This window comes from Taudactylus pleione, unplaced genomic scaffold (assembly GCF_031769625.1).
Source record: "Taudactylus pleione unplaced genomic scaffold, aTauple2 ptg000459l, whole genome shotgun sequence".
In the NCBI taxonomy this organism is placed as follows: Eukaryota; Metazoa; Chordata; class Amphibia; order Anura; family Myobatrachidae; genus Taudactylus; species Taudactylus pleione.
The window spans coordinates 34,826-47,202 of record NW_028284861.1 but is presented as its reverse complement, the minus strand read 5'-3'; the positions used below and the strand labels follow the sequence as shown (position 1 = coordinate 47,202).

The 12,377-nt window shown below is 43.4% G+C and overlaps 2 protein-coding genes across 2 annotated transcripts in view; one reads left to right on the top strand and one right to left on the bottom strand.

Moving 5' to 3' along the window:
* Positions 1 to 12,377, top strand: part of LOC148504708 (uncharacterized) — a 68,751-nt gene that overhangs the window by 46,046 nt on the left and 10,328 nt on the right. The gene's annotated exons all lie outside the window — the stretch shown is intronic.
* LOC148504709 (uncharacterized) lies at positions 3,297 to 6,477 on the bottom strand. Its single transcript, XM_088448579.1, has 2 exons — positions 6,411 to 6,477; positions 3,297 to 5,012 (listed from the first exon to the last, which is right to left on the bottom strand). Exon 2 carries the CDS (start codon positions 5,007 to 5,009, stop codon positions 3,927 to 3,929), a length of 1,083 nt encoding a protein of 360 aa, XP_088304705.1. The 5' UTR covers positions 5,010 to 5,012; positions 6,411 to 6,477; the 3' UTR covers positions 3,297 to 3,926.

The following is a 12,377-nucleotide window of genomic DNA, read 5'->3' as shown; positions in this document are numbered from 1 at the left end:
GTTCTTCTGTGGCCCTGACCTCGGCTTGTACTAGTCACTCACTTATCCTGTAATTATATACGTGATGGGGATAATCACCGTTATATTGTATTGTATTGCTTGGTACCTATTATTCCTTCACACGGATCCTGGTGTCATACAGGAGGGACACTAATGCCCCTTTATTTATTTACTGCAAAGAAAGAGGTTTTCTACTGTAGTGCACTTACCCCCTAGTTACATACATATAGTATCTGTCCAATGTATTCATGTGTTCAACTAAAACATAACTTTTATTTATATCATCACTTAAAATAAGTTTCTAAATAGCAGCGAAATAGTAAAATGATAGTTGTGTATATACATAGAAATAGTGTATAAAATCTGCCACTTGGGAGGAGAGCCCTCATGTTCCTTGTTATTAGTAATTCCTATAAGAGATTTACTGACAATCAACTGATTTATTATGAGGTGTTATTTATTCTCTTACTCTAGTTGATAAGGGGCTATGTATTACTCCTTATATAATTATTTCATATCCGTGCCTAATATTTTATATACTTATAATATACCCTCAATAAAGAGCATAAGTCTCTAAATTGATTATTCTACCCTTTAAAGAGACCTAAAATAATATCTTTAATTATCAGTGACTTTCAGTGTTATACATTTGCATGGAGATATCTCTGGCTCTCTGTATTGGGCTCAGTGTTATACATTTGCATGGAGATATCTCTGGCTCTCTGTATTGGGCTGTGTTATACATTTGCATGGAGATATCTCTGGCTCTCTGTATTGTGCTCAGTGTTATACATTTGCATGGAGATATATTTGGCTCTCTGTATTGGGCTCAGTGTTATACATTTGCATGGAGATATATCTGGCTCTCTGTATTGGGCTCAGTGTTATACATTTGCATGGAGATATCTCTGGCTCTCTGTATTGGACTCAGTGTTATACATTTGCATGGAGATATATCTGGCTCTCTGTATTGAGCTCAGTGTTATACATTTGCATGGAGATATATCTGGCTCTCTGTATTGAGCTCAGTGTTATACATTTGCATGGAGATATATCTGGCTCTCTGTATTGAGCTCAGTGTTATACATTTGCATGGAGATATATCTGGCTCTCTGTATTGAGCTCAGTGTTATAAATTTGCATGGAGATATATCTGGCTCTCTGTATTGGGCTCAGTGTTATACATTTGCATGGAGATATATCTGGCTCTCTGTATTGGGCTCAGTGTTATACATTTGCATGGAGATATCTCTGGCTCTCTGTATTGAGCTCAGTGTTATACATTTGCATGGAGATATCTCTGGCTCTCTGTATTGGGCTCAGTGTTATACATTTGCATGGAGATATCTCTGGCTCTCTGTATTGGGCTCAGTGTTATACATTTGCATGGAGATATCTCTGGCTCTCTGTATTGGGCTCAGTGTTATACATTTGCATGGAGATATATCTGGCTCTCTGTATTGGGCTCAGTGTTATACATCTGCATGGAGATATATCTGGCTCTCTGTATTGGGCTCAGTGTTATACATCTGCATGGAGATATATCTGGCTCTCTGTATTTGGCTCAGTGTTATACATTTGCATGGACATATATCTGGCTCTCTGTATTGGGCTCAGTGTTATACATTTGCATGGAGATATATATCTGGCTCTCTGTATTGGGCTCAGTGTTATACATTTGCATGGAGATTTATCTGGCTCTCTGTATTGGGCTCAGTGTTATACATTTGCATGGAGATATATCTGGCTCTCTGTATTGGGCTCAGTGTTATACATTTGCATGGAGATATCTCTGGCTCTCTATATTGGGCTCAGTGTTATACATTTGCATGGAGATATCTCTGGCTCTCTGTATTGGGCTCAGTGTTATACATTTGCATGGAGATATATCTGGCTCTCTGTATTGGGCTCAGTGTTATTCATTTGCATAGAGATATATCTGGCTCTCTGTATTGGGCTCAGTGTTATACATTTGTATGGAGATATATCTGGCTCTCTGTATTGAGCTCAGTGTTATACATTTGCATGGAGATATCTCTGGCTCTCTGTATTGGGCTCAGTGTGTATAGTTGTTACTAGGTATCTTATTTACTCGACAGACTGTGTCTATTTGTTTTGATACAATGTATCTAGTTTCTCCCTGACGCGGTAGAGAATAGCTTCTCTCTGAGCTGCTACTGAAATTCCACTTATATCAGTGATATTGCATCTCATTTATACGTGATGCATTTTATTAAACATCTTATGTGTTGTTATATTTCCCATGTATATATAGTTGCTGCAAAGTATAGCTGTCCCCATGTCTATATTATATTCTCCTGCCAGCAGTGGCCTAGTGTGACCAGCCCATGAGACACAGCTCACCCTCCATGCAGAAACCTCTATACTTCCTTGTGACATCTCTGGTAATATCAGTGTTTCCACTAAATTCCGTCTTACAGCAAATCACTAGATCTTACACCTAGGCCATCACAAAACATGTGCACCACCGAGAGGACAACTGGGCACTATTCCAGCTTTACTAACAATGTACAAAAACGTTCAGATCAAAGAATGTGGTAAATACTAACAAACAAGCTCCACACACAGCTGTGTTACCCCACATGGATGTCAGACAGGTCCGTGGGGCGTTTGGTTTTCTTACTTGTTACCAAACTCTATCTCATATATTTGTAGATGTATAACTCACTACCAAATAATCTCCATCTCCTGACCCTGCACATTACTGGTGGTGTCACCACTATGGGAGGTGACAGTGCAGGACATACTAAGGACAATCTGTAAATGGTAATGATGACAGATTAGTTATGTCCCTATATTACATCATGTGGTCTTGTTATTACATAATATAGGCTAATAGCACAATAATAATCTAATCCAGAGCTTCCAAACTCCCCCATACAGTCAAGGGTGTAAGGATATCCATGATTGTGTCCAAATGGTTAATTCAAACTGACTGAGGCACTAAATAAGCCAACTGCGCTCAAGCATGGATATCCTTAAAACCCGTCCTGTAATAAGAGAAGTTTGGGAACCTCTGATCTGATAGAATAAGGAAACTGAAAGCCATTACATGAGGAACCTGTTGGAGCTCTATGTTGGTAACATCCGTGTGGATATATAATAAAGTGTAATATATTAGTATATAGGAGCTGAGTCACCCGTGGACACATGATGACGATAGTTACACAGATAGAGCGAATATTTGCCATCACGCCTACATGTAAGTCACACTGCGCACACACAGCGATCACATTGCAAATACGGACGCACAGAGGTAACAGGGGGGTGGACAGAAAGCTGCAGGCGTGTCTGTCCATGTGATCACCATGTCATGGGCATGTATAAATTAGCCATAACGATGGCAGCTGTAGCATGAGACCTCTCTGCGTGTCAGGAGAGCTGCAGTGTTTGCGGCTGGTCAGACCTGATATAAATGCTGCGTGACTACTTGATATGTGCCGATGGTACCGATGATTACATGGAAGTGTGACATTGTACAATGAGAAGGCAGCAGTGGGCGTGGTTATGGCGGCTGTGCCTCGGCATTAGCATATATTAGCACCTGCGATCTGTAAGAGACTGCAGCTACATTTGCTTCTGCTGCTGAATCAGGCCCATAATGTGATAATGTAAATGTAATTTACCCTTCATCAAGCAGGGACAACAATCTAGTCTAATATTGTATTTATGCTTGTTCTGATTTTACAGTACTGCAAATATCGCTGCAATTTCTATTTCATTGTAAAACATTTCCCACACTCAGGACATGGAAATGGTTTCTCACTTGTGTGACTTCTCTGATATGTAACAAAATGTAATTTCTCTATAAAACATTTCCCACACTCAGAACATGCATATGGTCTCTCACCTGTGTGAATCTTTGTTTGTCTAGTAAGAGCACCTCTCATTATAAAACATTTCCATCACTCACAACACGGAAACGGCCTTCCAGCTGCGTGAACTCTCTTCTGATGCATAGAAAGACTCTTCTGCTTAGTAAAACATTTCCCACACTGAGAACATGAAAATTGCTGATCACCTGTGTGACTTCTCTGATGTATAACAAGATCTGATTTCTGTGTAAAACATTTCCCACACTCAGCACATGGAAATGGTTTCTCACCTGTGTGACTTCTCTGATGTGCAAAAAGATCTGATTTCTGTGTAAAACTTTTCCCACACTCAGGACATGGAAATGGTTTCTCACCTATGTGATATCTCTGATGTATAACAAGATGTGATTTCTGTATAAAACATTTTCCACACTCAGAACATGGAAATGGCCTCTCACCTGTGTGACTTCTCTGATGTCTAACTAGAGCTGATTTACGAGCAAAACATTTCTCACACTCAGAGCATGGAAATGGCCTCTCACCTGTGTGAGTTCTCCGATGTGTAACAAGATGTGATTTCTGTATAAAACATTTTCCACACTCAGAACATGGAATTGGTTTCTCACCTGTGTGACGTCTCTGATGTTTAACAAGATCTGATTTCTGTGTAAAACATTTACCACACTCAGGACATGGGAATGGTTTCGCACCTGTGTGACGTCTCTGATGTTTAACAAGATTTGATTTATCTATAAAACATTTCCCACACTCAGAACATGAATATGGTCTCTCACTTTTGTGAATCTTTGTATGTCTAGTAAGATCTCCTCTCATTATAAAACATTTCCCGCACTCGGAACACAGAAAAGGCCTTTCAGTTGCGTGTACTCTCTTCTGATGTTTAGAAAGACTGATCTGCTTTGTAAAACCTTTCCCACATTCAGAACATGAAAATTGTTTAACACTTGTGTGATCTGAACTATTTGTAACGCAACTAGGATTATCTTCATGGTTAGAAGGATCAGATGATATATCTGCACTATGAGATGTTGGATGTATACTAGGAGTAAAGGGGCTTTCTCTTGGAGAGTCCTGTGAGAAGTTATCATTGTCTAGGTCACAATCTGGAGATAATGAGACGTCTCCCCGAGTTATTCCTGCGGCTGTGTCCATCTGCTGGGAACAGAATAATTATATGGGAATTAGCACCCCTGCAGAACTATACTATACTGTGTAACTATAATAAGACGCGGCCAGTTGTACCCCTACATCCCCATACTGTGTAACTCTAATAAAATATGCCCGGCTGTACCCCAACATCTCCATACATTCAGTGACTTCATCAAGTATTTGATGATGATTGTCAAGAGGCGGTTTAGGTGTAGGAGTAACACTGGCTGGGGAGTAGTCCGTAAAAAAGACAAATCTCCATCTCGGCATATGTAACAGAGTGCAGGCATGGTCTATATTTTATATCACACACAGCACATACTAGCTGCACCCTGCTGTGTCCTCACACTCTCCATATCTCCATCTCAGTATGTGTAACAGAGTGCAGGCATGGTCTATACATTATATCACACACAGGACATACTAGCTGCACCCTGCTGTGTCCTCACACTCTCCATATCTCCATCTCAGTATGTGTAACAGAGTGCAGGCATGGTCTATACATTATATCACACACAGGTCATACTAGCTGTATCCTGCTGTATCCTCACACTCTCCATATCTCCATCTCAGTATGTGTAACAGAGTGCAGGCATGGTCTATACATTATATCACACACAGGACATACTAGCTGCACCCTGCTGTGTCCTCACACTCTCCGTATCTCCATCTCAGTATGTGTAACAGAGTGCAGGCATGGTCTATACATTACATCACACACACAGGTCATACTAGCTGCATCCTGCTGTGTCCTCCCACTCTCCGCATCTCCATCTCACTATGCGTAACAGAGTGCAGGCATGGTCTATACATTATACCACACACAGGACATACTAGCTGCATCCTGCTGTGTCCTCACACTCTCCGTATCTCCATCTAAGTATGTGTAACAGAGGGCAGGCATGGTCTATACAATATATCATACACAGGACATACTAGCTGTATCCTGCTGTGTCCTCACACTCTCCATATCTCCATCTCAGTAAGTGTAACAGAGTGCAGGCATGGTCTATACATTATATCACACACAGGACATACTAGCTGCATCCTGCTGTGTCCTCACACTCTCTGGATCTCCATCTCAGTATGTGTAACAGAGTGCAGGCATGGTCTATACATTATATCACACACAGGTCATAATAGCTGCATTCTACTGTGATCTCCATCTTAGTATGTGCGATACACCAGATAGTGTGGGGAGGAGACTGGTCAGATCTCTGGGCTGGTAACACACAGTGACATGATGTGAGGGGGAGAGCAGTAGTATCATAGGGGCAGATGGCTCCCAACTCCCCCACTGGGCAGATACATTTACTTCATTAGATTGTACTGACAGAGAGGGTGTAAGATAAGAAACTGAACAAGGAGAATGTGACTATTCTGTAATAAGTGTTTATTACTCACCTGTGCTGATATCTTTAGGGATTTCCGCCGTCTTAAACTGCTGATTGCCCCACAAAAACGTCTCTGCTTCTCCCTCTATATCTTCTGCTTGATTATCAGTCACATACGTCTCTTTTTCTCCCTCTGTATCTTCTGCCTTCATATCAGTCACATATGTCTCTTCTTCTCCCACTATATCTTCTGCCTTCATATCAGTCACATACGTCTTTTCTTCTTCCTCTTTATCTTCTGCCTCTATATCAGTCACATACATCTCTTCTTCTTCCTCTATATCTTCTGCCTTCAAATCAGTCACATACGTCTTTTCTTCTCCCTCTATGTCTTCTGCCTGCATATCAGTCACATACGTCTCTTCTTCTCCCTCTATATCTTCTGCCTTCATATCAGTCACATACGTCTTTTCTTCTTCCTCATTATCTTCTGCCTCTATATCAGTCACATACATCTCTTCTTCTTCCTCTATATCTTCTGCCTGCATATCAGTCACATACGTCTCTTCTTCTCCCTCTATATCTTCTACCTTCAAATCAGTCACATACGTCTTTACTTCTCCCTCTATGTCTTCTGCCTTATTATCAGTCACATATGTCTCTTCTTCTCTCTCTATATCTTCTGCCTTCATATCAGTCACATATGTCTCTTCTTCTCTCTCTATATCTTCAACCTTATAAGCCTGAGCTGCACCCTAAACAAAAATTGATTTGTTTTTTAATGTTTGATTTCATTAATTGAGATTAGACAGTATAATATCCGTGCATAAGACACACACAGCTTCTCTACACATAATAAAGTGACAGTCACTGTGGTATATTGGTGAGACCCTAAATCCCATCTACCTGATGCTCCTGTGGGGTCCTGTGATTCTCCTCTGTACAATCTTGTGAATAAAGAGGACGGGGACATCTCTCTGGGGTATTTCTGTTACTTAGTCCATCTGTAGGAGACACACAGTGACTGATTACATTGTATATATGTGAATATCAGGTGATGTGTGTATATAGGGAGCCCCCATACCTGCTCTCCCCTGTACAATAAATGACAGTCTCCTCTTACCCAGTGATGCGAGGGGCCGGTGATTCTCCATCTTCACGTCCTAATACAGACCATTGTGTTCCACTAGATACACCCCCTCCTGCATGGAGACATAGACAGTGACATCCTGACACCTTATAGGAACCTGACACACACAATGATACAGTCATCACCCAGACACATCCCCTGGTGTTACTGTATAATGTCTCATTCCCAGCAGTCACCTCTCCAGTCATCACCCAGACACGTCCCCCGGTGTTACTGTATAATGTCCTGTTCCCAGCGGTCACCTCTCCAGTCATCACCCAGACACTTCCCCTGGTGTTACTGTGTAATGTCCCATTCCCAGCAGTCACCTCTCTAGTCAGCAGCTGAATGATCTTGTTGGTGAGTTCCAGGATCTTCTGGTCATTGTGTCTCTCATGTATCAGTGAGTAAAGTGGAGGCACCGTGATGGGACTCTGGGTCCTGCTCAGTCCTCCTGGCACACGGGGTTGGCTGCTGGGTGTCTCATGCTCATTGGATGTCTTCTTTAGTACTGTATAACCCTTTGTATTGGGGGAAACATGGAAAGGTCACTTAAACTCTATTTAAATGAGACTGTTTATTCAGGTGTTCATTTTACATAATATACAAAAAAACTCTATTTTACAAATACTTGTCTTGTAACGATCTCTTAAATACAGGAAAATGAAGAGTATATAGTATATCCTGCAGCTCCGACATCTTTGGGTCAGTGACAACAACATACAGTGAACAATGTACTAAGTCCAAACTCTAGCGAGGACTGTGGGACTAATACTATATCTGAGACCGGCTCCCTGCTACTCAGTTATTACTATAGATATAAGTGATGTCACTGTGACACTCCCAGATCCCCTCACCTCCCCAGTCATGTTCTTGTATTATTACTATAGATATAAGTGATGTCACTGTGACACTCCCAGATCCCCTCACCTCCCCAGTCAGCAGGTAGATGATCTCCAGGGTGAGATTTAGTATCCTCTCAGTAATGTGACTTTTGTCCACGTCCATCCTCAGTGATCAGTTATTTATAGAGGACAGGTCTCACCCTTACGTGACTTCTAGTAAAGATTCTAGTGTTCCTCACGTGTCTAAAAGTAAATATAATAAATATCAGAGTACATGTAACATATTAATTCAGGAAACACTGATTAACTAATAAGCCCTCCTCTTTCCAGAGCCATATCGCACACTGGCCCTGATTCAGAGCCGGACGCTCTGAAAGAGTGCTCGCTCTGAATCAGGGCATTTTTTATTTTTTTGTGCGGCCTCCTGGCCGCTTTCATAGCTGTGGGTGACCACCCACAGATATAGCGAGTGGCCAGGTTGCGATGGTCAAGACCATCGGGCTTGCGACGAGACCCTTGTGGTAGGGTCTCGTGGCCGCAATCCCCAGAGAGATTTTGGCTCTAACAGAGACGGAATCTCTCCACTGACATCACTCGTGATGTCAGTGGGGCCACCATGGGAACGCCTCCATTTGGGCAGCCACCCCCCTGGCCCGCCCACCAAAGGGGGCGAGCTGTCACTCAACATCGACAGCTCGCCCCCTTTTTTTGCGAGACCCGGAGCGACGGAGTGCCCGGGTCTCGCGCATGCTCACGACAGAGCCAGTTCCATCGTGCGTATGCGCTCTGGGCCACCTTCGACCCGGTTGCAAGCGCTAGCGACCGGGTCTGAATCAGGCCCTCTGATCACTATACACAGGTCAAACTGATATCACACATCTGATATACACAGGTCACACTGATATTACACATCTGATACACACTGATCACACTGATATCACACACCTGATACACACTGATCGCTATACACAGGTCACACTGATATCACACACCTGGTACACAATGATCACTATACACAGGTCACACTGATATCACACACCTGATACACACTGATCTCTATACACAGGTCACACTGATATCACACACCTGATACACACTGATCACTATACACAGGTCACACTGATATTGCACACCTGATACACACTGATCACTATACACAGGTCACACTGATATCACACACCTGATACACACTGATCACTATACACAGGTCACACTGATATCACACACCTGATACACACTGATCACTATACACAGGTCACACTGATATCACACACCTGATACATACTGATCACTATACACAGGTCACACACCTGATACACACTGATCACTATACACAGGTCACACTGATATCACACACCTGATACACACTGAGCACTATACACAGGTCAAACTGATATCACACACCTGATACACACTGATCACACTGATATCACAGACCTGATACACACTGATCGCTATACACAGGTCACACTGATATCACACACCTGATACACACTGATCACTATACACAGGTCACACTGATATCACACACCTGATACACACTGATCACTATACACAGGTAACACTGATATCGCACACCTGATACACACTGATCACTTTACACAGGTCACACTGATATCACACTCCTGATACACACTGATCACTATACACAGGTCACACACCTGATAACCAGTGATTACTACACATAGTATAATATACACAAGTACACAACACCATATGACAACATGTTTCCCCAGGCCAGATCCCTCACAGACCACCCATCTTTTCCTCCTCATTCCACCCTCAGGTCATTCTCCCCAGTAACCTAGGCTAAAGTCTCTGCCCCCATCATCTTCCCCTACTTCTCTGCTCCCCCTCCCCATTATACACCCTCCGATAGCACACGACATCTCCCAGCCCAGCCTCTCTTTCCCCCACTACTGCCCTATTCCTCTGTCTCCTAACATCTGGGCGACTTGTGTACAATCACCCATCTTATTTTCTCTGCTCCCACATCTGTAATAATTACTGAGTGTCAGCGGTGTTATACAGTATGTGGATCCGCAGCTGTAGTGGGACCATAAGTCCCAGCATGCCTGGTCATGCTGGATTACACAGTTAGCCTACCAGGATGTACGTTACATGTGTGACAATCCTGCCAGCCATGTGTATGTAGCATAGGGAAGAGGCTGAAGCATTTATTGGAAGATAATCCCTTTCGCACTGAAGATCTAGAACAGTGTTTCTCATCTCCAGTCACCAGGGATTCCTAACAGGGCATGTTTTCTATATCTCCTTACTAGTGGTTCATTACTGACTGACACAATCTAAATGATCCAGAGGTGGTGATAATTATCTCACTGGTGATTTTGTGAGGAGACCTGGAAAACATGCCCTGTTATGGTTCCCTGAGGACGGCACTGGGAAACACTGGTCCCTACACACAGGGTAGTGTAATAGAGAAAGTGCTGGGAGCAGAGGGAGCTCCATGCAGGTTGGTGATAATTAGAGGAATAAAAAGAAAGCTAAGAAAGTCTCAGACAGGTGAGGAGTCAGCAGGGCCTATTACAGAGGACGTCTGTGCATCTTATACATCACCCGGTGTACACTATGGTGTCTCTCTGTGTATTCTGTCACTTCCACACTAATAACCACCTACTGAGGGTACTGACCACCAGCTACAGCTGCTACGTTCTGTATGGGGGTCTGAGTGCACCGGTCACCTCCCTATCTCTATAGTCTGTTACCCACCGAGCAGTGACTGCTCCAGCTGTATTATATGTAACACCAGGGTCTGCTCCACCTGTATTATATGTAACACTAATAACAACCTACTGAGGGTACTGACCGCCAGCTACAGCTGAGACGTTCTGTATGGGGGGTCTGAGTGCACCGGGCACCTCCCTTTCTCTATAGTCTGTTACTCACCGAGCAGTGACTGCTCCAGCTGTATTATATGTAACACCAGGGTCTGCTCCACCTGTATTATATGTAACACCAGGGTCTGCTCCACCTGTATTATATGTAACACTAATAACAACCTACTGAGGGTACTGACCGCCAGCTACAGCTGAGACGTTCTGTATGGGGGGTCTGAGTGCACCGGGCACCTCCCTTTCTCTATAGTCTGTTACCCACCGAGCAGTGGCTGCTCCAGCTGTATTATATGTAACACCAGGGTCTGCTCCACCTGTATTATATGTAACATTGGTGTTTGATCTACCTGCTTGATAGTAAGGCAGCACCAGAAACAGCTACAGAAAACTGATTCACCAGTATTATAATAACAGACCACTAAAACCTGTTCCACCAGTATTATATATTACACCATAGCCTGCTCTACCTGTATGATGATAATGCAGCACCACAACCTACTCCCCCTATATAAAAAATAGTAAACCCCCTTACCTACTGCCAGACACAGCAATGGCCGCTCTCTGCCTTTTCCTTATGGGAGGAGCTAGATCCCCATCAGTTTGAAACGCCCCTTCCATCCCATCTCCCTGTAGCTATGGCTATACCATACTGACCGCCCTCTCATTCCCCTCAGTGCGGTGATTGGCAGCAGCGAGTAGCCAATCAAGCGGCACAAAGTAGGAGGGACGTCCTGTAACCAGAAGCCACCTGTACCAGCCGCTCACAGCTTCATCACTAGAGTAATAGCAATATAGTCTAATGGTGTCCTCATGTACGGTGACTGGCGGCCATATTCTTATAGTCTCCCAGTCACAGAACAGAGGGGGCGGGGCCACAGGGGCTTTAGCTGCCATTTTGTCATAGACATGCCGGAGCCAGCCAGGTAGAGGCAACTAGAGGCAAGTGTCCGGCAACAGCAGGTAACGGTGTCCTACTATACAGGGGGAGCTGCCTGTGGTGTCCTGTTATTATACAGGGGGAGCAGCCTGTGGTGTCCTGTTAGTATTATACAGGGGGAGCAGCCTGTGGTGTCCTGTTAGTAATAATTGGGAGCAGCCTGTAGCGTCCTGTTATTATTATTATTATACAGGGGGAGCAGTCTGTGGTGTTCTGTTATTATTATTATTATACGGGGGGAGCAGCCTGTGGTGTCCTGTTATTTTTATTA

Excerpts from the sequence above, each read along its gene's own strand:
- LOC148504709 (XM_088448579.1), bottom strand. The coding sequence starts at position 5,009 with ATGGACACAGCCGCAGGAATAACTCGGGGAGACGTCTCATTATCTCCA.